Source organism: Anopheles merus, chromosome 2R (genome assembly GCF_017562075.2).
Source record: "Anopheles merus strain MAF chromosome 2R, AmerM5.1, whole genome shotgun sequence".
Classification (NCBI taxonomy): domain Eukaryota; kingdom Metazoa; phylum Arthropoda; class Insecta; order Diptera; family Culicidae; genus Anopheles; species Anopheles merus.
The window spans coordinates 41,415,473-41,443,140 of NC_054082.1; the positions used below are offsets into that span (position 1 = coordinate 41,415,473).

General features: G+C 44.6%; 1 protein-coding gene across 6 annotated transcripts; it reads left to right on the forward strand.

Moving 5' to 3' along the window:
* Positions 1–927: 927 nt before the first annotated feature.
* LOC121603614 (tolloid-like protein 1) lies at positions 928–27,058 on the forward strand. Of its 6 annotated transcripts, XM_041932616.1 has the most exons (13): positions 928–1,028; positions 4,740–5,710; positions 17,598–19,104; positions 21,403–21,666; positions 21,759–22,168; positions 23,013–23,158; positions 23,475–23,676; positions 24,230–24,491; positions 24,569–24,774; positions 25,060–25,706; positions 25,816–26,250; positions 26,547–26,685; positions 26,748–26,880. In XM_041932616.1, exons 2-13 carry the CDS (start codon positions 5,353–5,355, stop codon positions 26,792–26,794), a joined length of 4,623 nt encoding a protein of 1,540 aa, XP_041788550.1. In that variant the 5' UTR covers positions 928–1,028; positions 4,740–5,352; the 3' UTR covers positions 26,795–26,880. The 6 variants fall into 6 exon arrangements, with proteins under 6 accessions (XP_041788550.1, XP_041788544.1, XP_041788547.1 ...); XM_041932610.1 differs by having other exon boundaries at positions 26,547–27,058; XM_041932613.1 differs by lacking the exon at positions 928–1,028 and adding an exon at positions 1,041–1,128 and having other exon boundaries at positions 26,547–27,058.
* The last annotated feature ends 610 nt before the right edge of the window (positions 27,059–27,668 follow it).

Consider the following 27,668-nt stretch of genomic DNA (forward strand, 5'->3'; position numbering starts at 1 on the left):
CAATATATGGCATATTACAACTCATCATTATATTGCTGTCCTTTTCTTGCAATGTTTTTCGACAAGTTTCATCTAATTATGACCTATATAGCCTTCTAACTTTCCGAGCAAAAATCTATATGAATGGTTGTGTGGTCCAGATAGATTGGTATCAACACCATCGACCATTAGTCAAATTTCAATTTGAGCTCAATCAACTGCTTCAGTACAGATGGGTTTATCTTGAAGTTTTGTATTTAAACAATCGTATCTCTGTTCCGATTCTAGAGATGCATAACTGCAATGCGAAACCATACAAAAGTGCAGATGGAACATGAAAGCTCTCAAAGCGATGAAAGCTCCGCTATCCCACCAACAGATAGAGCCACTGTTTTTTTTTTCTATTTTCTAAATGCGCCAGACGTTCACCATCAGCTAAACGGAGTCTTTTGGAATTCCTTTTAGTTTGAAAGATGAGTTTGGTTTAGTTTGAGTCGTTTCGACCCCGTTTAGGAGTCGTTTGGTGGATTTATGGAACAGGAGGAGTGAGAACGTTCTGTAGCTACTAGATTCGATTAATTCCTTCCAAGAAAACCTAGAACTAGAACTATAACTACTTAGAACTTAGAACTAGAAAATCCGTTCTAATAAAAAAAATTTAAGAATGGAAGTTAAACAAACATTAGAACTAACATACTCGCTTTCCTTGCGCCTTCCTCACAGTTTTCTGACCATCAGACAATTATTTAAAATTATTGGCACTGGCATAATCAATTCCTTTCCTCTTCGTCAAGCAACCGTTCCATCGTTCGAAACTAAATTATTTCATGTTTTCAATGAAATGTCCGGCGACCGAGACGATCTGAACGCAAATAATAATAAATAAATAAATAAATAAAAACGCTTTTTGGTACCTTGACAACGCGACGCACACTCACTGTGCGAGATTCACTGTTTTTCCCAGCATCCAGAACCAGCATCGCATCTTCGCCCCAGTCTCAGTGTCAGTTTTTGTCCGGATGGCTTCGTGTGCGCAACGGTTTTCGGAGGTTCCGTGATTGCCCGGTTTCGCTCATTTATTTTTTGTCTGCGTTTCGAATCTTTCGCCGTCGTTGTCCTCGCCGAACACCAAACCAGACAGTCGAGCGTGTACGCACTCGTGTCCTCATACCACCACCGCCACCACCTGTTCTTCTAAGCCAGCAAACAGCGCGAGGCGCTTCATGTTTTCCCGTGCACCGTTTTCGTTTAATTACTTGTTCTGTTTTTCCCCATTTCCTTCGCGTTCTTTCGCTTTGTAAGGACTGTGTGTGTGTTAACACAGCGCGAGTTTTAATTGTGCCCATAAGAAATGGGGTGAAACAGAATCGTCGTTAGAGTGCAAAGGGAAAGAGAGAGGCAGAGAGTGAGAGAAAGTGGCAGTGAGAGGGAGAAAACAAACTGTTAGCAACAGCCTCCGCGATTTCGCCAAACAACAGTGTGTCTCGTCCCGACGGACACACTCGCACAGACGGATTCCTTGTCTGTCTGATGCTGGTCTGCGCTGATGCGCTACCCCGCTTCTTATCAGTACGCATATCATCAGTGGCCGTTGTGCGTAAGGGACGCGTGTTTTCACTCTGTGTGTGCGTGTGCCGGTCGGTCGCTGTGTGTGGCGCGCGTAAGTAAAGAAGAGCGGCTAAGTGCAACCAGCCTCGGACACGGCAAGGAAGTCGTCATTCGTGCGGTCAGGGTGCGCGCGGAAGAGTGTGTGTTGGGCGACGGGGCGTGCAATGTTTGTCGTTTTCCGAAGGTTTCACTGCTTGCCCCGTACTGCTGCTGAGGTCCGCTGCTGTTGACGTTATTGTGTGCGCCTGTTGATTGGGTTCGACTTGCGAAGGAAGGAACGATGTGCGCCATCAATCTTTTGATTAATTTCTACTGCCGAAACCGGTAAAGTTGTGCCGCTAGATGGAGGCCCTCGTTCTTCGCGCCGTATCGGTATGCCAACGATTGGTTCATTCCCACACGTTCCGGATAAGCGAATATCCTTTGACGGTTTATCTACCAGCATGCACATACACACACAAGGGCAGGCGGAAAATTTAATTGCCCTAATGATTAACGCAACACGAAACAATCACACACACCCACTTTGTTTTCCCAAACCCAACATCAAATGTCCACCTGCATCGTTTTGCTCCTCCGCGCACACAAACACTATCCATCAATCAAATCAAGTGCCCCGTTTGCGAACGATGTGTGACTGTGTCTGTGTGTGTGTGCGCGCGCCTGTGGATGTGTTTGCTAGGAAGGGGAATATTTGGTCACAGCATGCTTTATTGTTGCCGTAACTTGTGGATGGTGATGGGCTCGTGCCAAGCAGCGTGTGGTTATCCCGTCGCCTGCTTCATATGTTTGCTCTGTGTATGTGTATGGCGTTTGGTAGTGATAGGTAAGGTTGGCAAAAATCTGGAATTGACTCCGGAAGGTAGGTCCGCCCAGCATTATCCGGATTCGTTCGCAATCGCCCGAAGTCGACCGGAGTCGTTTGGAGTCGTCTGGAGTTGTCCGGAGTCGTCCGGAATCGGTTGGAGTCGAAGTCGTCCGAAGTCGACCGGAGTCGAAGTACAATACACCGGACGGCACCTGTTGACTCCGACCGATGCCGATTCCGTTCGACTCCGATCAACTCTACCCGGAATCGGTTCGGAGTCGTAGGTGCGCTCCAAAGAGCACATCACTTGTGTGCAGCGCGTTGTGCCCTTTCCCGTCGGGGCGCAAATCACACACCACACAGCAAAGGTCGCCTCGGACGCGGGGCTCTGAAAAGCGATTGCGTTTTTGTTTATACATTACAGAGACCGCAGTAGCAGGCAGGCAGGGCTGTTATTGTTGATACGGGATGGCCCACGGATTTGATGGACAGGCGGAATAGAACAGGCGGAGTGGAGCACAGTTGCGGTGGAACACTGATGGTGCGAAAGTCAATTTCGAACCGTACCCCAATACCCATTATCTGTCCCGGGGTGCCTGCTGGCTGCCTCCCGCAAAGGGGGTTTGGAAGCGTGAAAACAGAAAGCGGACAGGAGAGCTGCTGCGAGTGTGTGTGCTGCCATCGCGTTACTCAACACGTGTGGAAAATTGCTGACAGATTTTCCGACACGCACAGATCAACGGCGACAACGGCTGCTCTGGTCGGTGCGGTTCGCGTGGAAAGTGTCAAAAATTATGCTCCAACAATCCGGCTGCACCGAAGTTGGGACGTTCTTTTCGAAGAATCCCTCATGTGTGTCGCCACGCTTCCCGTCCGGGCCGTCCGCTGTCGTTTTGAAGGCCCGCGAAGGATACCGCATCAACATCAACACACAGTTTACTTGCCCTTTTCGGAGAACCTGTTATGTCCCGGCTCGCCCAGGGAAACTGTTTGCCAAGCAGTAACCGTCAAGAGCGTAGAAGGAACATCTTGTTTGTTCCAAGAAAATACACACACACACAGTACATTGCCCGAACCGTGAAACAGACACAGTGATCTTTTGGAAGGATCGGGCTGGCAGAGGAACACCAGAACCAAAATCTTTACCCGGTAAAGGGTTTTCGAAGCGGGAGTTTGATTGCGTGATTTTGTGCGTCTCGCTGCTATGGAAGGGAGGGTCTCGGCCAAACCTTAAACCATTCAACCCGCTTAGAAGATACCGCAGTGTGTGGGGGCTTTTTTTGGCACAGAAAGCACCATTCAAACCAGACGCTAGCGACAAAAAAGGGTCCCACAAAGGACCGCTCCCCCCACCCTCTCCATCCTCCACCCAATCCCGTAAACGTCGCGGTTTTTGGTCGGGGAGTCCGTTGGGGCAGAAGACTGGAATGTGTATTTGCTACTGCTGCGTACTGCTGCCGCTGCGGATAACTGCTTTCCCCTTTTGGACGGTCCTTTGGCCACGCAAGAGCTGTTTTTATTGATGGGTATGTTTCAAGAGACAAACCTTCCCCCGCACTCCCTCTCCCTGTTTCTTTCCATTTTCCTCCACACCAGATGAGGTTCCATGTTCGTCAGTCCCAGTGTCCCAAGAAATTCTTGTGTGTGTGTGTGTGTGGGGTTTTTGTGCTAGATGAGACTTGATGAAAACGACTGATGGGTCTGCAAATTACGATTTTCGGGTCGTCAATATATGAATGGTTCTGTGTCACACATGTGTGCACGTCCCAATCCCAAAGCTCAAGCGCAACCGATGTCTTGGGTTCTGTAATGAAATACTTGGCCGACTCAATGGCCATCTGCCGGGTTTCCAGCCAGCTTTCCGTTTGCCAAAATGGTCCAAAAGTTTGGTTCTAATTTTGGTGCTATTTTTATCACGAAATTGTTTGTACGCCAAAACGGAGCCCACGACCACCAGCTCAACGACGACGTCTGCTTGCCGCGCGTGTACCGAGGCGAGGATCCCGTGCTAGGCAACCGTTTATTTCGTGTAAATGAATTCATCCGTTATTATCCTACCCCCTAGATAATTGAAGACTTCTCTCGATCATGACGTTGCTTGTTTGGTCTATTCTGGAAGCTGCTTGCAATCCTCCGTAGTTAAAGTACGCAAATAGTCTGCAGTTTTCAGGGCAGGGCGCTTTATTTTAGAAAAGGGATTACATATTACAAAAGCAAATATTATTTTGCCCAGCCCACGAACAAAATGAGATGTTTCATTAAACTTATGCGTACGTGCTTTGTGTACCCTCCAAACGTGGCCATTTCACCCAACAAGTGCTTTGCTTTTCCTTCCTTCCTCCAGTTCCAGTGCAGTGGTTGCGGCACGGTTTAACCATAACGGTGGTCGATAGATCCGCGGTGCCAAGGATAAGAGAAGAAAGTAAATAATCAATATAATGTCGATGCCGATGCTGGCCGCCACCGACGTCATCGTCCCCGTCGTGCGTTTTGTGTGAATGGGCAGGCCCCGGTGGAGCAGGTGATAAGCGATCCAAGTGCCAGCGGGTGAAGTGAAGTGCAGCCTAAACAAAAAGGAAATCGACAAAAAAAGGAGTAGCAATAAGAGTGCGTGCGTGTGTGTGTATGTGTGTGTGCTCCCTTACATTTGGGGACAGAGTAGCGGAGGGTGCGAGAGTTTTTGGGGTTCACGCCGGAAAACGAGATTGTGCACGTACGCAATCTCTTGGCGAGGCACTTTCCGGCACTTCTGCCACAAACTGGTGGATAATGTAACCCCCCCATCGCCCTCTCTCTCTGTATCGCGACTCGTGGTGTATCCCACCTCCTCGTCACACACATCGATAATTCCGTGCAGCGAAGTACTTGGGAAAAAGGGTGTGAAAAAAGTTAAAACAGTGCTGGGAAGAAAAACAGGGGAAAGTCTGCTTCACTGTGTCCTTCTGGGCAGAGTGTGTATGTGTGTGTGCGTGCGTGAAGGATTCGAATTTGAACGAGTGACGATGATGGGGCTTCGTCCTTCGGAGTGCCGTGGCAACCCGCGCGAAGGTTGCCACCATCGGCAGACACCACCGGCGACGATGCGAAATCGTAAACCGTCCCGGGCGACCGTTGGAGCACCGCCACCGTCCGGATGGGTGCCGGCGATCGTCATGGTGATCGTTGCCATTAATCAGCTTACCGAAGGGCTGGAGCTGAACGAAACGCTGATAACGCGGCGGCATCAGCAGCACCGGTACACGATTGATGAGCTGCTCGATGCGCGCTTTCCCAAGAGCATCTCCGGCGACATCGATATGGACCCGTGCAAATCGAGTAAGTATGGCGCCCGGTGGCGGTAGTCGCGGTTCCTTCAAACATTCAACCTTAAGCTATGGCCTTTTAGCTGGTGGGAAAAATGCAACAAATGTCTTTGTGAATGTATACCAATCCGCTCATTTAATTTGTAAAGCTAGCCATTAGAAGTAACATTAGCAACATGTCTTAAATGATTTATTAAAATTTTGAATTAACAATTTACCTGGGTTGAACAAACTATATGAAGGAAACCAAATGCTAGAACAAAAAAAATCAGCAAAAGCAAATCGTGTTGAACTCGTTGAATGTCGAGAAGAAGTATGGGCTTATGAATCTGCTTCAAGATTGTAGATACACTTGATGTGCATAGCATTAAACAATCAATACTTACCCTCGTACAGAAACATACACTGAAACGGCAGAGCAAATTGATATCATTTGAGCTACCATCGCAAGACCAAGACCAACTATTCACCTACCACTCAATACGTGGTAAAGTGGTGAAATAAAATATTGATTTACGGGGCTGATGTTATTGACAGCACTCGAAAAGGATGGAGGATGGATGAATAAGTCTTTTTTTTTTTTCATTAAGGACTTAAGACATTCAGAAGAGGAGGTAAATAGACACTCATCATGATTTTTCACATTCTAACTTGTTTAATGCTTGCACAAACAATCAAACCTACAAATCCCATCCCATCAATTTTTGATAACACTGTTGTTTTATTGTTGAATGTTTGTATAAATATCAGTTTTGTGTTTGGCTCCAGAAATGTCCCGAATGTGCTCAAATGAGAGTTTGTTGATGATAATTAAAGATAAAGGATGTTCTCTTTACTAGACAATCCGGCACGATGAAGAATAAACGGAATCTATCGGACAACGTCGTCAGTGTGACTAAAATAACTAAATGATCTAAGCTTTATTAAGTAGTTGTTTCATAAATCAAACAATCAGGCGTATTATATTCTAATAATCGAGTCGACTCGACATCGATATGATGAATTTTGTTCATTTGTATGGAAAAAATCACTTTGGAGTTCCTTTTCTCGACTCGAATCGAATCGAGTTCTTATTAATACTTACTTATTGATTACTTATTGATATTGTACTTCAGAACGTAGCATCCCTTCAATTAATTGTAAAAATAACAAGTGAATTGGACACTTTAGTGGTCCAGAAGGGACACTTGAGTGGTCCAAGAATGGAGCGCTATGGGTGACGAGATCCATCACAGAAAATTAAACCTACATCCGCCACAGGCAGGCCTAGATCTGCTACAGTCCTGAATGGTCATTTCTGCATATGGGAAGAGAAAAATCAACGTTTGGAGCGTTTTGACTCTGTGCAGCAAGCGCCAAAAGAAAAAAAATGACATGATTCATGCGAATGTTTTTTAAATAGTGCTTTAAATATTATTTGTTTAGCAAACGCAGTGGTTGATTAAGGAGTTTATAAAAAATGGTAATGATTTATTATCCTTTTGGAGTACATCGGGTACACACAACTACCTCCTTGAAGGCAGATATTTCAGTTTAGCATTGTATTATTCATAAGTCACGTGTTACACATGTAATAATTCGACAATTAGACACTTATATAAATAAATTGTAAATATCAGCACTATTTCTAAACTTAATCACTAAAACAGCCACCTAAATGTTTCATTTGTTCGTGTGCTGCTGTGTATTGTATGCACATGTAAATAGTTAACAGTTGTTGATAGCCTAAGCAGGATATACAGGGGGTTTCAAGTCATTCTCGAATGTGCACATCATTTTTCTCCGCCTCCTAGATGTCTTAACAGCCGTCAAATGGTTTAGTTGCATCATAATAAAATTTCAATTCTTCCACATGATTTTCAACACGTCACAAAGAATTGTCAAATTCAATCCAGCTTAAGATATTGTACTGGCGAGGTGCAAGGTGTTGATGGATCGAAAGGAATCGATAGTTGCCGTTTTCTTGGATCTAAAACGAGCATTTGAAACTATATCAAGACCGTTATTGCTGCAGACCTTAAGGCGTTTTGGTATTGTGGGAAAAGAGCTCAATTGGTTCGAAAATTATTTAAAAGACAGAACTCAGAGAACAGTTTTTGGAAACTCTATATCAGAGCCTATAGACAATACCCTTGGATTTCCGCAAGGAAGTGTTCTTGGACCAATTTTGTTTATGTATGTATATCAATGACATGAAACAGGTTTTGAAGTCTTGTGAGATCAATCTTTTTGCCGATGATACTGTTTTGTTTATCTCGCACAAAGACATCAGAGTCTCTGATTAATTTCGATTTAAACGCTCTGGATGGTTGGCTTAGGTACAAAAAGCTAGCATTAAACGTTAAGAAGACTAGTTACATGGTAATGACTGCTGGTGTATTAGACAGTCCCCCATCCATCGTGATAAATAAGGAACCAATCGAAAGAGTCCGTCAGGTTAAATATCTGGGGGTTAGACGACAGATTGAAGTTCAACACTCACATAGACTGGGTCATCGCTAAAGTGGCATCAAAGTGTGGGGTTATTAGTAGGCTGGCAAAAGATCTCGATTTTTTTGGGATAGTCAACCTCTATAAGTCACTGATTTCACCACATTTTGATTTTTGCTCGTCGATTCTGTTTCTTGGCAATAAGGGACAAATTAAAAGGCTTCAGAGATTGAAAATCGTATTATGCGGTTAGCTTTAGGGTGTGGCCGACGTACGTCGTCTTTTGTTATGCTAGATATTATTCAGTGGATGTCTGACGAGCAGAGGATTGTGTATCAAACCATGACCTTTATATTTAAACTTTTGTGGGGCCTTTTACCAGGGTATTTAGGGGAACGCATTGTTCGAGGTGCTGATGTTCATCGGCACTGTACACGCAGAGCAAATGAGCCGAGGTTTCCCAACTTAATTTCACATGGTGCCAGAAACTCTTTGTTTTTCAAGGGGATTCAATTATACAACAGATTACCCGGAGAAATCAAGAATGCGAGAAACTTGCCAGACTTCAAACGTAGGTATGCGGCACATGTTAAACAAACTGTATAATGTCATATTTGTGTAGAAGTCCTATGTCACTATGTTATGTACAACTGCACTTGTCATCATGAGCTTGATGATGATGATAAGATTTTTCTTGATATATGAAAACAAATTAGAAAAAATATATAAGAAAGAGACAACATAAGTTTGAGACACGCGCGCGTACAAGTGGACAATCGGATTTAGTTTGGGAGAGCTTGCTGTCTGCATGTCTGGGAGGTCACAGCGAGATTCACTCATTGATGATTGTAAGTGGCCAATTCCAGATACATTAGGTTCTCCTGCATCGGAAGGTAGTGCCCTGGTGCCATCGTTGGTACCAGCGGAACTGGCCATATGCATGTTGCAGTGTGTCCTGATAATTTCCAATACATTAGGTTCTGCTGCTTCGGAAGGTAGTGCCCTGGAGCCGGTGTGGCACCAGTGGAACCGGCCATATGCATGTCGCAGTTATGTCCTGATGTGTTCGATGGAGTTGACTCGTTTTTTCTTGATGAAACTACGTCGGTCGTCTTGGGTGTGTGTATGACTTGGTGGATTCTTTTGAATGACGTCCGATACCACCACTTGCTCTTAAATTTTTATTTTTTTCAAAAACTACCTTAGAGTAATATTATCGTAAAGATACTTCCGTCCTTCTCAAACCTGTGTTGGGGTAAGAGGTGGGACTTATCATCATTATCATTATCATCATCATTAAGATATGGTGAAAATCATGAACTGTTTACAAAATATATGACTCTAGACAGTCAAAGTGATTGAATGAATTATTGTGATGCAATTACAACATTTGACAGCTGTTGAAAACAACTTGCACGCAATGAAAGATCTTCTAGACATTGAAAATAAACTCGGATAACCCTGTAAATGCAGAATAATAAATTCTTCAAGTACTTACTATTTTTCAACTGTGGGCATAATTCAATTCGTTTAATGCTTTATCGTCGTAAAAGGAGGCTAAAAACTGAAAATAAGTACACACGCTATTTTTGTCATTACCTTCTACCACGTAACATGTTTGTATCATATGTTATTGCCCGTTCGGTCGAACTAAATTAGCCACACTCAATGGAGGAAGGAGGTACAATGTACTACGAAATCTGTGGGAATCTGTTATCGTCGTTTGCTTTCATAAACCGTGGGAACGCTTTAGATCAGGGGTGGACAAACTTTTCAAAAGGATCATAAACTTGCATAAATAAAAAAAAAACAAGATCAAAAGATAAATTCTGTCATTTTCTTAGAACACATCTTGCCAGTTACATTCATTACAATCAGAGCTTGCTGGAACAGTATAGTCCCGAAGGATTTTAGCTAATCAATAAATTCCCCGTAAATTTTCTTAAAAGTACCATGTTTCAGTTTTCTCCAAAAAAGATGCATTGAACTACAAGCAAGAAATTATTGGCTGGATGAAGCAAATACTTCAATCCAAGAATTTTTCATGATCCAAGAATTTTCCTATAAAATGGTCTCATGGACCAAAACGATTATGCTCGCAGGACGTGTTTTACCAAACCCTGCTTCAGATTGTTGTGCATCCGGTGGAAACATTATGAACCGATTATTTATCACTGTTTAACGGGGTTTGTGTGAAAACCGAGTTATGCACTGTTGGATGGTTTATTTTACTCGGTGCTTAATGAGTGCATTCGATAATGAGATTTTTTTTTTTCATAGTTAGTACAAAAAAACTATTTAAATTCATACTTTTTCTGCTGAATGCCCTCTTTTTTGCTCTATTTTTAGTGTATGAAAATAATTATCAAGCAATCAAATAAGCATAAGCAATGGATAGAGCTCATATATTATACTTAATTGAAATATTGATTGATTATAAACAGACGTAACTGGTTTGTAATTGTGGTTAATGTAGTTCCATTTAGTGAAAATTGTACTATCATTAACGATATGTGAAAGCACATCAATTGATGAGCGATATCATTCCTCCGCAATGTGATACTGTCCTTTTGTGTTGAATTTAATTTGAACCGTTCTGTTTGCGAACATATCCGAACATAATAAGAGTGCAATGCAATTAGGCATTTTTTGTGTAACATTGTGGGGGAGACGGAACGCGACACCCAGCGCAGCGCATGTGTGTGTGTGTCAACGGGGAATTGTGGTCCGTTTGTTTGTTGTACTACCGTGTTCTGTCCGTTGATGATTCAATTCAGTGCGGCCCAGCGAGGATGCTGTCCCTTGCATCCCATAACACTGCATTCGTGTGGTGTGTACGGTGCACCGTGTTTGCAGCTAGAGTTTTTTTTTCGTCTCTCCACTCTCCATCAACTCCATGTGTGTATCGTACGCTACTGGCGGTCGGCGGGAATTGAGTGGAATGAAAAGGCGGCAACGCGCTTTGCAATATGTGTGCGCTCCTGGGCAGGCGGAACAATTTAAATGGGATCGCGTGCCCCACCGCTTTGCAGCTCTGCTACGGTTATAATTTAATTAATTCTCATTTATCATCATTCCACCTCCCCGAAGGACAGTGTTTCTGATCCCCCTTTCATGCCCTCCGTGCCGGTACTAGCCTTTCGTACCGTTGGCAAAGCGGGCGCAATGTTTGCGTATGTGTTTTCCCGTGGGACTGTGTCGTTGTGACTTTTTTGTGTGTTCCTCCCTTTTTTTTTTGAGGGAACACCTCGGTTTTTCTTTTTCATTTGACTCTGCTGAAATTCTATGTTATGTGGCGTCGTTTGAAATTAGCCACTTCCGAGTATTTGTATGTCATGTGCGGAATTTTAATTAGTTCACCGCGAGCAACAAGTTCTCAGCTTCTGTAGCATATGTAACATGAGTTGCTGTACAATACTTTTTCGTGCTGTAATGTGTCATTATGCTCGTTATGCTTAAAGAAAAAATGCCGAATGTGTTTTATTTGTTGTTATATGAAAAGAGTAGTTACATGTATTTTTACCTTTTCCACGCCAATTCGGTGTTCCAGATGAAGTTTGGTCCCATATTCGATTTTAACAACAATTTTTAAAGATTATACAAGTCAAACCATAAATTATTATTAATACCTTCTGTTTAGTTAGAGGCAATATGTCTTCAAAAGATTGATTCATCCACTGTGATGAATTTATTTAATGCTGAATGTACCTTTTCCAAATTCTTGACATATGCTACTATTTCACGTAGTAGAACATAATGACAATTAGTCCAGTCAATGGAATATGTTATCTGTTATTGATCTTTGTTTGAATGAAATAATCGATATAAATGAATGAATGGGTTTTTTTTTAACGCCTGGGTTAATTGTACCGCCTAATAGTACTTTTTCTCTGTTGCGGCGCGTTTTTGTGGCAGTACATTGGGTCACAAAGGACAAGGTATCTGGATGTGAGTAAAAGTTCTAACCAAGCTATCTCAGACGAATCAATATAATATGGATTGTTATATGTTGCTTCTTGCAATCAGTCATGTTTGTATTATATGACTAGTAGTTAGACAAGCATATCATAAAATGACACTACATTACATCAGAACTTGGATGAAAATATGTTAAATATGTATTACCATACATGTCTTTACATCGGAGCTAAGAGATATAATGAAAATTGCAATCAAAATATTTGTGTAAATGTCATCCTAACTTCCATTAGATGGTATTACCAGTAATTGTAGATAAAAATCGAAAATGTATGGGCATTACCATGGATTTCTCCTATCTAAAGGTTACTTTAAACCTTGTGTGAAAGTGAACGTGCAATTTTGTTTTTGTGTTTGCTATATTTCATTAAATAAGTATCAGAATATAGTTTATCGCACACCAAAAGAAAGGATATTTAATTCCTCTCTTTGGTCTGTAATACTTATTGAAATAATGAATTAAATGCATTTGCATGTGATTTCCCGCATACCATTTTTTAAACTGGGAACCGCAATGTTGCATTTAATTTATTAAATTAATATTTTTCCAGACCTAATTTTGTTTAAGTGCTACAGAATAACATGGTTTGATTCGTAGTTGAATACTGTTGTATTTTACGATCATGAGTTCAGCTAATTAGTGTATTTATTCCTTCAAGATTCGATGTTCGAAATCTCTTGCAACATTAATCTTTTGAAGCTTCACCAAGCCATTAAACGTTGTCGTGTACTCTTTTTTTGCAACCTCTTCAATATGTACTTTTTTCGTTGTAAGTCCATATCCATGCCTATTTAATCGTTACACCCGTTAATATTTCTTTTGCTTTACTTTTCATCATATTTAATTATTAAAAGACGAGGGGTTCGATTCTTACAGGGGTTTTCAAGTCATTTTGCAATGTGCGCTGCATATTTTGTCGCTCACGAAATTTACTTTGACTCCTAGTACGTACTTGGATTGATTTTATTAATGTTGATTTTATTTGTAAAATAATGTAGAAAACATAGGAAAGCCTGCACCTCGATAGGGCTGTCAAAATTAATCTTGTGCGGGATAAAATCAACATTGGACCAGTCCAAATACGCACTAGGAGTCAAGTAAATTTCATGCTCGACAAAATATGAAGCACTCATTGCAAAATGACTTGTAAAACCCTGTATTATGTATTCGTTGTCATTTCAATAAATTGGATGCTCTGATTGAATTTTCACTTTTCCGCTTTTTATAGCTTCTTGCTCTTCCAATTTTTCTATTACATTCAATTTTCTACACTCATTTCATTGTTCCATCAGAGCAGAATTTCATGCAAGGTTCTTCTTAAACTGGTGGCGAAAATACCAGCTAATGCTAGATTGAATTAAATCGAATTACAAACGCTTGTCAGAAGCACACACAAGCCAAACTTTGCAGCGATACAATGGAAAAGTTGTCATCTAATTCTGCTTTTCATCCGTTTGTTTGGTGTTTAATTTGGACGCATTTCACCACTCCAGCAATACTCTGCCGACGCATTTTACATTCGCTCGAGCCTATCAAAATTCAACAACCGTTCCAAAACTTTTCCATTCATTGTCCTTCGGGTAGGAGAATTGGCGCTGGCACTGGTACGTAACCAGAGCAATGGTTTTGCTCGATTGACCTAGTTTGATGTGCTGTGTTTGTGTTACTGTGAGCTAAATCTGTCCTATCCATCATTTCGAAACACGAAGGAACGTTGCTACAGGACGGGCGTACACACTGTGCAAGTTGCTAGTGATTTGTTTTCCCCAAATTGTATCTCGCTTACAGCAGGGACTCAATTACATCTGTACAAGTTTTGCACTTATACCATTTTTTACGCCTGGCGCCATGTGTGAGCCTGTGCGGTCGGTTTATTGGTTAGCAGCGTGGGGAAAGAGCAAGCAAGAGCATGGATTACGGTTCCATTTCCCAGCTGAGACCCCTAAATAACGACGACAAAAAAATGCATCAAACCACATGCAGGAAAACACATGTACGTCCCGCCGGTGTGCGCCCATGTGTGGTGTACTCTCCGAGCAGGGCAGCACTTGCACAAGCTTGCCAATAGACTCTGGGGCCATGGATGATGGTACGAGAGGGGAGGAAAACCCAGAATGAATGAAATGCAATTAAATGCACATATGCGCTTTTGTTTTTGCCGTCCCGGTCAACTTTCTCCTGTTGCACTTGAATTGCTAGATTAGTGCACCTTTTGCAATGGCACTCTGTGTAGCACATTCGGGAGTGTAGGGCAAGAGCAGCAAACCTTCCGTGCTGTGGCTGATGCATGGCACTGGCACTTTAGAGCATCCAGCATCTAGGTCGCATTAACCTGAGAAGCACGAAACCATGAGCAACACAATGGTTCAATGGTTTGGTTCTTGCTTTCGGTTGATTTCATTCTAGCGTCGACTCAAATGCAACGGGTTAGTGTAGGAACCATGGACATACGAAAACGTACGCCTCTCGTTTGTTGAATAGCTGGTAGAGAGAGAGCTGGCTGGCTGGATCGTTGGTCACGACATTATGCGGTTGATTCAAATTTATTCGTAATTTATGTTGTAGGAACCCACTGGGACAACCACTAACTAACCTGCTGCTCCGGAATGGCAACGGACCGCATGGCAATAGGAAGCGCGCGCGCGCATATGGTTCCGTCTTTCTGCTTCGGTACGGAACGGTTTCCGGCTGTAGTCAATCGGTATGCATTGAAATTGGGAACCGTAGGCGGATACACCATTTGTTGGGCAGCCACCAATTCCTGACATACGTTGGGAAATTGAATTAGACCCCAAAATTATCTCATTGTATCGAAGGTTTCCGTTTCCAAGCTTACAGGGCGAGAGCGGGGTTGAGACATTATTGTTTCTTACCCTATTGGGAAAGAGTCTAGGCATCAAACTGGTCACAGTAGATTGTTACAAATGCGTGTAGGTTACTGGCAGGGCCCTGAACTGATGTGTAGACAAACCTACAATCAATATCAATTTCACTTTTCCACAATTGAATTTACTCTGCTATTCCTAACTTGAGCTTTCCTTTGGGTGAAGGCTCACCGCAAAAGATAGTCTCAAATGTGTGTAACAATCTTTTTTTTAACCAATCAAACATGATTATGAATCTGGTCCATTATCGCTACATGCTGACGAGATGGGAAAATGTGAATTAGTTAACAACAACAGGCTGCAATAGCTCATTAATTTTAACTCGTGTCTTATTATATGCTTGCAGAGCCATATTAATCCATATTATAACAAATATTGACTTATAGTTGAAATGTTAAATCCTAGCACCCTCCAGCTATGGATGTTTTTCTCTCCTGGTCACTTTATTATACAGGATATGATGCCCTGTCACGGCATGGGGAAGGACGGAGCTCCCAGCAATATCGAACCTGACTCAAAAAATCTTGTAGCGCTCTTGTTATTTTCATTTTTGATACATTACGTTTTAAACCATGTACATGACCGTTCGAAATATATTAAAATGTTTTAGTTTTGCTTCGAGACACAAACTGTACATCCGGACCGTAAACAAAAAATAAAATAAAGTACTATAAATGAAAAAACACTGATGATCACTGAACACTGAACTGATCAAATTTTTAATCAAATTTTTACAATACCTTTGTGATTTTTGAGCTATTTTTAATCCTTGTCTCTACAGGACCTTAAATTGTATCAATTTTACTTCTCTACTTCTAAATGTCATTACAGTATAGGCTAGTTTACCATTACCAGAGTAAAACAAAATTAGACCACTGTGCAATAAAACGTGTTGAAAAACTATTCAAACACGCATATTCGCATGTTTGCTGTTCATCTATAGAAAAGGTCAGAGCATCAAATTTAGAGCCTGTTTCTGACCATCTCTCAGAAAAGTACAGAGCATCAAATTTGGAGCCTTAATTTTACCTTCTCTCATCTGTGGAAAGTTCATGGTTTGTGACGTAAAAATTAAAAAAAAATATAAATACTGGTTTGCATGATGTGGCAATTAATTGGGAAGCTGTAGCTACCGGCCAAGTGGTGAAAAAGCACTTAGATAAGATGAACCTTGTTACCCAACAAAATCTGTTTAAATTGGTTGTACTACAGACGTTGTGTGTGTGTGACAGACACAATTTTTTAACGCTATGATGAGATGCGGCAAAGACACCGTGTACAATATGTCCTGGGCACTGATCCAATAATTTTGTGACAAAAACGCTGACAAAAACTGTTAGCGAACTAGAAACATGTTCAATCCCAAGAAACAAATGCATCCGGCTTAGTTAAGATTACGGCTTCCGACCTTATACAGCATTTATCTACCAGAACAGGATTTTTTAACGCAAACGTTTGCTGAATACCTAATATCGCGTGTGCTTGTGTTTGAAAGTATTTATTTATGAAATATTTGTGACAACTATGCTGTTGTAAAATGTGTCGCAAGCAAATGAGTGATGCTGTGAACACTGCTGTTCACGTTGAAAACTGACCCGCAAAACCCCTGATGGAAATATGAAATCAATCAGCTAGCTCAGGGATATCTAAACTGAACGCGAAACAAATTGGGTCTTTAATCTGTCTAGCTTACTTACTTACTTATCCGGAGCTACAACAACCCGCCTAGCTAAGACTTTTGAATGTTTAAACAGGACTTGCATTTTCACTAAACCTTAACTAGAAGGCTTTAAACATTTGAGATTTATATCATAATTATAATAATTATAATGAAAAGAGTATAGTTTGTGTTATGATATTTATATTAACATGAAAGAGGTTTGCTTTGTAATATGATTTGATTATTTTGTTTGACGATTACAGTCGCCAGTGCTGTCCTGCACCAACGATTCCGAATAAACAAACTGCCAAAAATTTATGTTCGACAATAAATACGTTGCCATCTTAGTAGGTAATCATTCGTCAGCTTAAGATAAGTTTAAATAAACCGGATTATGAATACAACAGGTCGTCCTCGTCTAATTTGCAAAGCTTTCCTTCCTGGTATCCTGTTTTATAGTGTTAAACCTACAATACGCGAGCGCCAGTTCAGTAATGGCAACTCAAATAAATGGTCTGTTACCTATTGTAACAACAGAAAGTGTTGTCGTTACTTGCCAAGAACCTTTTATAGTTTATGCGAATAAAAAAACCACAACACTTTACATCATAAGCACACCGATGTTCTGTAGGACCTGCTTGTGTAAACCCATATGTAAAGGTGATAAATGGCTTCTGCATGTGATCATGGACGTGGTGTATTCTACATTGTTATGGGCTATCTGTTAAGCGCACAGGTGTTTCCCCGAGAATGGCCATTGAATAATGCTACAAAACTGGGTGCCGGGGGGCTGGGTCGGGTCGAATGCTTCTAATCACACATAAATACACCCAGAAATGGTCATGTCCAGTCTCCCCTGCTACCACAATCAGTCACCACAGCCCGCTCACTTTCTCTTCCCTTCTCTCTTGCCCGCCTGTGCGTGTGGCGTATGTTGTTTTTGCAGGTGGATTTATGGGCGACATCGCTATGCCGAACGTAAATTACGAGACCGAGTGGCAGCGACAGCGTATGAACAAGAGCCTCGAGCAGGACATCGTGAAGCTGAAGCAGGAAGTCTACCTCGAGGGGCTGCAGGTCGAGGAGGAAGGCATGACGGATATGATACGGAAGAAGACGAAACAGCGCGCCTCCACGCCGTTGTCCGGCATGACGTCGGCCACCGGTGGGGCGTATGCACATTCCGGCACATCGTACGAAAGCGAAAATTCCATCACGGACAGTTCCGGCGAACCGCCGGTGAAGGCCACCATCATCGACAATCGGGACAACATAATAGTTCCCCGCGAGCCCGAAACAACCGTTGCCGGTGGCGTTGGTGGTGACGGGGAACGTACAGGTGAGAAAAAAGCGACCACCGCACACAAAAAGAATGCGACCGGTGCCGTGCGGAACATTGACCACGATCGGATCCAGTCCGACACGAAGGACATCGTTATCGACTCGATCAATGACAATATTATCAGCAACAATCACGTCAGCAGCCGGAAAGTGGCCACCTACGCCTTACCGACCAAGCCGCCAACTGCGGTGACTGCTGCCGCTGGGTCGCATTCCGTCAGCACGGATAGCCATCCGGCACAGGTAACAGCCGGAAGCAACGAAACTAAACCAATGTCGAGCATACTTGCGGTGGTGAAGCTTGCGAGCAGCGGCGGCAACGGAGAGCAGGATGCAGTTGGACAGGCCGGTACGCGTACCCGCAGACGTCACCGTCGTCGACGTCGACAGCAGCAACATCCCCGGCTGCACGATGCGGACCATACCGGTGATGATCCAACGTCAAAAACCACATCCGGCAAGACCCCACTGAAGAACGATGGTACGGTGGTCAACAAAAACTCGTACCATTCACGATTGGAACGTTTGCGCGTGGAGCTCGGCACGGTAACGTACTCGGTGCGGGATCGCAACCTTCGATCCAGCCACCGTAACCAGCATCACCATCCGGACGAGGAGCCTCTGGCAGAACGTAGCTCACAAAACCGTACACCGAGAAAGAAGCGGCGCCGGACCGGAGGTGATAGCCCGCGGCGCAACCATCAGCATCAGGATGTCATCACTAACGACGACCGAAAGCCGCCACCTACAGCGAACGGCAACGATGACGGCAATAGAAGCGAACAGCGTGCAAACGTAGACATCGATAGGGCCAGATTGGTGGACGGGATGGAACAGCACGGTGAGGCGCACGGGTACGACAAGTCCTACCATCCTCGCGCTCAACCACAGTACCAACAACATCGCCATCGTTCTGAGCATCATCACCTGCACGAACAAGCACACGGAACGCACTTCACACATTCCGAGCCGAACGTAGGTGCCGACAATGGCATGAATTTGCATTTCCGACCGGACCATAAAGCACCGGCCCGGGCGGGGAAAGCTCAAGATCCACCCGAACCGCAGCACTTACCTGTTGAAGACGACATCGACGACGATGAAGCGGACAGGTACGTACACGTTTTGTCTTTCGCTCACTGACACTGATACGGACGAGAGAGAGCGAGAGATAGTCACGGGCCGAGCCATCCGCTAAAGTGTTTTGCGGCAAGTGGCCTCTTCGTCGGACGGCGATTGTACTCTCGCCAGGTAACAGGTAGGCGGGTGGGCAAAACTTTGTAAACGATGGTGCGCTACTGCTACCGGCCAAAGGTGGAGGCCCGTTTGACATGCTCGGTATGGGTACTATTTGTTCAAAACGGGAGGAAGAGTTCGGGATGGGGAGTTACGGTTCAGCGTAGCATTCTTAATGCAGCGAAACCCTCCTTTTGGACCCTGCATTCATACCGTGGCGCTGAAATGGAGAGCGTTATCATGATTCCGTAACGAATTGCCTGAAGAACGACGCATCCTGAAGCAGCACAGCCGTGTGTCATCGACGCGTTTGCGCTAGGGCATTGGAGCATAGATGAGTGAAGCAGCCGGTGCTACACATAAATGTTAGATCTTTGTTTGCTGCCAGGACGTTTTCATCGTACGGTAAACCCCTTGCATATCTACGAGCAAGGATAACGGGAGAATGAACGCTGAAATGTTATATTATTGAATGTGGGTTGATTTCGTGTGGGGGAATGCAACCCGGGAATTGGATTTGCATACTCTAGAGAAACGTTCCAGCTTTATATTGTAATGTTTTAATTGCTGCCGCCTTGGAAAGCTTCACATTCTCCGTTCCCCGAAGATGGGCGCCTACTAAGCCCCGAGCAGCGGCATTGCAACTGAACTGAAAGCAATAAAGATAATGGTGTGTGTGTGTGTGTGTGTGTGTGTGTGTGTGTGTGTGTGTGTGTGTGTGTGTGTGTGTGTGTGTGTGTGTGTGTGTATTTTTCTTTCGCTTTGCAACAATTTTGCAGCTCTTTATTGAGGTGATAATAAAACACCTTAAGGGGATGGAAGGGGAATGCTGTACAACACAATTCGTCCATCATTCCGTACTGATACAAGGTGCTTTCATTGCATTCTTTGCAATAAAACAAATTCTACCATAAACAAAGCGTCATGACGATGTTATGACGCATTTTGTCTTACAAAGTGAAATGATTTCGAGGCAACATTGCTTCATTCTGAGTTCGCTATGCTTTCTTCTTTACTAATGCTGACGCGAGGAAAAGCTAGGAGTTTTCGGTCAGGGATAGGTTTAGGATCAGTTAGAGCTATGATAAGTCCAGCAACGGTTCCAGATGTGAAATAGGCTGTGGATGTATTGATGTCAGAATTTCTTTTGAATCCAAAAACAGATGAATTTCAGAATGGAACTGTACTGGAACTAGAGTAAATGTGATGTCTGTTGCAGGGTTTAGATGAAAGTGGTATGAGTTCAAGGACTATTGCTAGGTTCAGGGTTTATCTTAGGATTCGGAGGCTCAGAATCTGTTCCAAAATTCAAAGGCGTGTTGAGCATTTTTGATTTCCGGGGAAAATTTCAAGATCTGTATAGATTCATGAACGACTCCAGAACCGGAATAGATGCAGAATTTGTTCCGAGGCGGAGTAAGTTTTGAGTCTGTATCAGTGTGAAGTCGGAAGATAATGATGAGTAACTTTCATATTCGACATCAATGTTTTTGAACGCCCTAAAAGTCTAAAAGGTCTGTTATGAAGAACACTTGACACAACAACCGTTGTCGGTCAAGGCCTTCCTGTGCCTTTTGTGAGCTTGGCTTTCAGTTACTTATTGATTTACCAATAGCAGGATAGTCAGTGCTACGTACGGGGGCACGGTCCATGCGGGGTTTGAACCCATGACGGGCATGTTGTTATGTCGTGCGAGTTGACGACTGTACCATGAGACCAGCCCATCAGAATACTTTAAATATTAGTCCCCGGATCGTTTAGGTTAAGAAACGGAATAAATTATAGCTTATTTTCCACTCCGACTTCACACTTTTTATACCTTCTTCTTCTTCTTCTTTGGCTCAACAACCGATGCCGGTCAAGGCCTGGCAACACACTTGTGGGGTTGGCTTTCAGTGACTTATTGATTTCCCCCCATAGCAGGATAGTCAATCCTACGTATGGCGGCACGGTCTATTTGGGGCTTGAACCCATGACGGGCATGTTGTTAAGTCGTACGAGTTGACGACTGTACCATGAGACCGGCTATACCTAATCTCTAAAAAAAATAGTTCTATGTTAAGTAGCTGACTAAAACAAAAGACAAACAAGATGTGCTCCTCGGTGTATTTCGATTTTTCGTATAGAAAAAACAGTACTTTTGGTTTCATTGATCACCTATCCCCCCCTGCTAGCGGCCACATTTACTACGCATCCGAGCGCGACGAACACGAGCACCAGCAGCATCATCGCACGATACGGGCGGCGACCGCAAAGAAGGAACGCATCTGGGACTTTGGTGTAATACCGTACGAGATCGACGGCAACTTTAGCGGCATGCACAAGGCCCTGTTCCGGCAGGCGATGCGCCACTGGGAAAACTATACCTGCATCAAATTCGTCGAGCGCAATCCCATTGACCATCCGAACTATATCGTCTTTACGGAGCGTGCCTGCGGGTAAGAGAAGCGGAAGCAATGGTGTCACTTCAGGCAGGCCGTGCTCTACTCACTTGCTTCTCAATATTTCCCTCTCCTCCCTTCCCTAACAGCTGCTGTTCGTTTGTGGGCAAGCGGGGCAATGGGCCACAGGCCATCTCGATCGGTAAGAATTGCGACAAGTTCGGTATTGTGGTGCACGAGCTCGGGCACGTGGTAGGCTTCTGGCATGAGCATACCCGCCCGGACCGGGAGAACCACGTCGTGATCGAGAAGAACAACATCGTGGTCGGGCAGGAGTACAACTTCAACAAGCTGACGGAGGACGAGGTAAACTCGCTCGGACTGCCGTACGACTACGACTCGATCATGCATTACGCACGCAACACGTTCTCGAAGGGTACCTATCTCGATACGATCTTCCCGATTGAGATGCCCGGTCGCAAGCGGCCTGAAATTGGACAGCGGTTGCGACTGAGCGAGGGTGACATCGCACAAGCTAACCTGCTCTACAAGTGTGCTAGTAAGTATACCAAGTAGTTTTGGAAGTATTTTTGGGCATAAGACCGAAGAAGAAGGAAAATATTGCTTCTTTATTGGGACTATTTACTGTCTTTTTGTACACAGGTTGTTTCCATTACTTATTGTTTAATTGTTAACTGAAATAATTGCTGAAAGGCTTCATTCAATTTGAGATTCCATCCTTATACGTTATGCTCTGCTTAGGTGATGCAATTCCCCGGACGTGTGTAGTAAAAATATTATTTTTTTTTGTTTAAAAGAATAATGATTTGATAACATATAACAAGATCCATTTCAAATTTCCGAATGTCAGTAAGGGCCAATAGAGTCCTTCCTCGATAATTCAATCCCCTTTGATCAAAAGGTCTTTGAGGCAAGCATATCTCTTACATTTCCAGATAATTCCCTTTACGTGTGGATCGAAGAATGTTAGTTTGGTTAGGAAACTTTAACTGGAAAAACTAATGAAACTACACTTATTAAACACACCCAAGCAGTTTATTTTCGGCGAACACTTTTAACCATCGTTCCTGAAAGCAATCGAACCAAAGAACATCAAAGCGTTCTTCTGTTACCGTTCTCACGATACGGTATTCTGCAATTTACACAGATCCCTTAACCAATTTTTCATGCTTAACTTAACCCTATCCGGTACAAGTGCACCCGGGTTTCTGACTAATAACTACCGAAGTCGCTCACCGCTCATGCCGGTGTGATTTTTCATTCATGGCTGCACGAACACCGCCCGCTTACGCTTGATAGACTGCCAACCCATCGATCCAACTCAATGCTTTACCTGATCCTTCTTCTTCTTCTGCTTCTTCCTTCCACCCATTCCATCCCAGAATGTGGACGCACGTTTCAGGAAAACTCGGCCAGCTTTACCTCCCCGACGTACTACTCCACCACTCCGCCAACCGAACCGGAACGGTGCGAGTGGCGCATCACGGCTACGCACGGCGAAAGGATAGTGCTCAACATAACCGATCTGGTACGTCCAGGGCTACACAAACACACACACTTCAGCGGCACACTCACATTCGCAACCGCTTCAAAAAAGCAAAAACCGAACCTTTTTTACTCGTTTTCTTCAAACTCATCCAATTCCAACACTAGAACCGGCCGGGGCCGTTCTCTCCCGCACACCGGATCAGTGCCAGTACCACAAAAAGAGCGAGATTTCTAGTCGCTTTTGCTCTGCGCGTTTCCTGGTCACTGGACCGGACGGGCGGTCAGAGGATGTGAAACATGATTTCTCATTTCCCCATTTTACATTTTCACCCTTACACCACCCTTTCGCACGGCAGGATATTTACAAATCAAACAGCTGCCGGTCGGATTATCTCGAGATACGGGATGGCTACTGGCACAAGTCGCCGATACTGGGGAAATTTTGCGGCTCCGGCAAGGTGAACGAGCTGATCCGCTCCACCGGCAGCCGTATGCTGCTCACGTACACGACCACCTTCCGGCAGGCATCGATGCGGGGCTTTGCGGCCAACTACGAAGGTGAGTGCGGGGCGGGACGGGGTGTTGATAGAACGCAGCACTGTCCACCGAAGATTAAGTGTGTTAGGCAAAATCGAGAACATTAAAAATGGTAAGCGTATTTGTCTGATAGCAAAGGATTTAGGAAAATAGCTCAGGCGTGAAAATAATGTAATTTTCCGACAATTTTGAATACTGCTAAACAAATTGTTATGCAAGAATGAATTGCTAAATTTCCGCAAAAAAAAGCTAACGCGTCAGTTTCCCAAAACCCTATCTCTGTTGATTCAATATTGATTACAATTCTGGGACCAGAATGCTCGGGGGATTAAAATGAATTCAACCGTTATGACTAATTTATATCGATCAATATTTCAACAGAACTACTCCCGTGCATGGGGTTTTTGATCGTAGTACAAATGGCTTTTGAAATTGCAATTCAAAAACGTTTCAAGCTATTGAAATGAAAACCTATCTTAAATCGACCCCAAATCTCCTCCAGTTTTATGTGTGACCCACTTTAACGTTCCCATTTCTTTGTTTCTGTTTCTGATCGTGGCCCATCTTTCACCAGCAATCTGTGGCGGCGATATGAACCTCGAATCGGGCGGGCGGCTCGAATCGCCCAACTACCCCGTCGACTACCTGCCGAACAAGGAGTGCATCTGGCGGATAACCGTGCCGAAAGACTACCAGGTCGCGCTCAAGTTCCAATCGTTCGAGGTGGAAAACCACGACAACTGCGTGTACGACTACGTCGAGGTGCGGGATGGCGGGTCAGCCGATTCGCGGCTTATCGGCGTGTTCTGTGGCTACAAAATACCGCCCGACATGAAGTAAGATTAGCTGCCGTTTTCCACGTATCCTTGCCGTTAAGTGCTGAAGTCTTGTTCCCAAATCCCTAAATTCACAGGTCAACGTCCAACAAGCTGTTCGTGAAGTTCGTCTCGGACGGATCGGTGCAGAAGGCGGGCTTTTCGGCCACCTTCATGAAGGAGGTGGACGAGTGCGAGCACATGGACCATGGCTGCGAACACGAGTGCATCAACACGCTCGGAGGGTACGAGTGTGCCTGCTACATCGGGTACGAGCTGCACAGCGATAAGAAATCGTGCGAAAGTAAGTGTGTGCAATTTTGCAGCAGTTTCACACGCCAAAAGGGAGACGATTTGTTTGGTGTGTGTGTGTTCTTTTTAAGAAGCTGCGAAAACATGACAACGGTCCCTAGGAACGGATGGCAGTTGGGAAGACGGAGTTTGCTTCCATTGTTTGCTCCCGGTTGCAGGCGGGATTAGTAGCATGGGTTGGGGTGGGTGGGGTCCGCTGATCCGATTAAAGTTCGGTCCGAAAACAGTTTCCCTTACTTTGACCCTGATGTGTGTGTGTGTGTTTGTGTATTTGCAGATGCTTGCGGAGGTCAGCTGGACACGCCGAATGGCACAATCCTATCGCCGTCCTTCCCAAAGGAGTATCCGATCATGAAGGAGTGCGTGTGGGAGATAGTGGCGTTGCCGCAGCACAAAATCACGCTCAACTTTACCCATTTCGACCTGGAGGGCAACACCTTCTACCAGGCGTCCGAGTGCGAGTACGACTACGTGGCGGTGCTGTCGAAAAGCCCGGACGGTACGCTGCACAAGCACGGCTCGTACTGTGGCTACACCGTGCCGGCGCCGATCACGTCCGAGTGGAACATCCTGCGGGTGGTGTTCAAGTCCGATAAGACGATCCAGAAGACGGGCTTTGCCGCCGTTTACTTTACCGACATCGATGAGTGTGCCGTCAACAATGGCGGGTGCCAGCAGGAGTGCAAAAACACGGTCGGCTCGTACGTGTGCTCGTGCCGGAACGGGTACACGCTGCACGACAATGGGCACGATTGCAAGGAGAGTGGCTGCAAGCACGAAATCTTTACACCGCACGGCCAAATCCTCAGCCCCAACTATCCGGATTACTATCCACCGAAGAAGGATTGTATCTGGCACTTTACCACGACGCCCGGCCATCGGATACGGTTGGTGTTCAATGTGTTCGATATTGAGCCACATCAGGTGAGTGTGTGTGTGTGGGTGTGTGCTTCCCATTGTCTCCGGAGACGTTGGGAAGCTTTTGGTTTTCATTGACGAATAATCCTGTCCCAATCCTTTGGCACACCGACAGGAATGTGCATACGACCATATCGTCATCTACGACGGCAACTCCCCGGATAGTCACACGCTGGGCCGGTTCTGTGGTGCCAAAATCCCCCACCCCATCTCGTCGTCCTCCAACCAGATGTACATGGTGTTCAACACGGACACTAGCGTCCAGCGGAAGGGTTTCTTCGCCAGCCACTCGACCGCTTGCGGGGGCCGCCTGAAGGCAACCGAGGTAAAGAACCACTTCTACTCGCACATCAAGTTCGGCTCGGGCATGTACGACAATGGGGCCGACTGCGAGTGGACGATCGTGGCGGATTCGGGCCAGAACGTGCAGCTCAAGTTTCTAAGCTTCGAGCTGGAGGAGGAAAAGATGTGCTCGTACGACTACGTCGAGGTGTACGGCGGACTGGACGACGAGAGTGGCCCCCTGCACGGAAAGTACTGTGGCAATGCGGTATGTGTAACGGCTTTGCGTAGGGGATGCACGTGGTCATCCCGTACCTTCGCCTTTCCTTTCATTGTCGCTTGCATATGGTATCGCTCTATCGCTATATTTTGCTTCTTTTTTTTCTTTTCCTTTCTGTGTTTTGTGTGCGTGTGTGTGTGTGTGTTTCCTTCTTTTGTGTTTTTCATTTCCGGCATTTACTACTACCTCCCCCCGGGTGTGTGTGCTTCCTTGCCGTGTGCTCTCTTGCCTTGTTTTTGTCTCTCTTTTTTCGGCGGCGCCAACATCACCATCACCACTACCAGAATCCACCGGAAATCATCTCGATGCACGAGGCGCTCATGGTGCGGTTCCGGTCGGACGACACGGTTGGATTCAAGGGCTTTTCCGCTGCGTACGTCGCCATCAAATCGAACGATGACGTGCTGACCACCGACGAAGAAGGTTCTGATAGTTCCGATATCATCCCGTTTCCCGGTTCACTAAAAACAGTGTTCATCAAACAGGGCGAAGATATGGACGAGGAGGAGGAGGACGACGATATCGATTATGAGATCTACCCGAATCGACCGGCCAACAGTAAGGTGCACGTCGCGGTGCACAACGAAATACGCTCATCTCAGGCGATTGACTGAAACATAATCAAATACTTTGCCACGTAAGGTGGTGCAGTGCGCGCGCGCCATCGGTATCATCCAGGCCACCGATACGCCAGCACATGCACGCATCGAGAGGGAGAGGGGGAAAGAGGTGGAGAGAGACGAGAGAGACCCTACGCGAGCTGCCAACTTCATGGACAATATACTATCGACCTAACCGCGACGCGCGTTGTTCCACCAGCCATACCAGCAGCCTCCGTCCACAATGAGCAGATTGTTTGAGAGGCCCCATTGCTAGAATGGGGTTCAAGTACGGTACAGACGCGAACACCAACCGGCAAGCATGTTCTGTACTTGAGTTCTTTCCAAAACAGGTTCACTCATTGCTGGACATTAACTACATTCGTCACAAGGGACGTGCTCATGTCTTCCCCGTATGTGGCGTAGGGGATTATTAGCCAAACAAAACGACCGTTTCGAGGGAGCGTAAAATGGGAAAGAAATGTAGATAGAACACAAACACTCACCCAGAGTAGGGGGGCGCTGGTTAGGAAGGTATAAAGAGTCTCGTGAGGAACACAATCGTGCAAAGGCGCGATCGTTGAGATATGCGTGTACTCTACAGTGAACCAAAATTGTAGTAAATAATTTTAGCAGCCAGTAATGAGCCATATGCCTACGGAATATATATATATATACATAGATATATATATATACATATACATATAGTTATATTTACATTACAAAATAAGCCGGTAAGTCTTATCGAAGAGAGCGTTCTCTAGCGATTAATGTGTTAGGCAAATTACTACTAAATATACCGAAGAC

Coding starts and splice junctions, on each gene's coding strand:
- LOC121603614 (XM_041932610.1), top strand. CDS start 5,353: ATGTGTGTGTGCGTGCGTGAAGGATTCGAATTTGAACGAGTGACGATG. Junction 5,711..17,597: donor TATGGACCCGTGCAAATCGA/GTAAGTATGGCG, acceptor TTGTTTTTGCAG/GTGGATTTATGGGCGACATC. Junction 26,251..26,546: donor GAAAGTACTGTGGCAATGCG/GTATGTGTAACG, acceptor CACCACTACCAG/AATCCACCGGAAATCATCTC.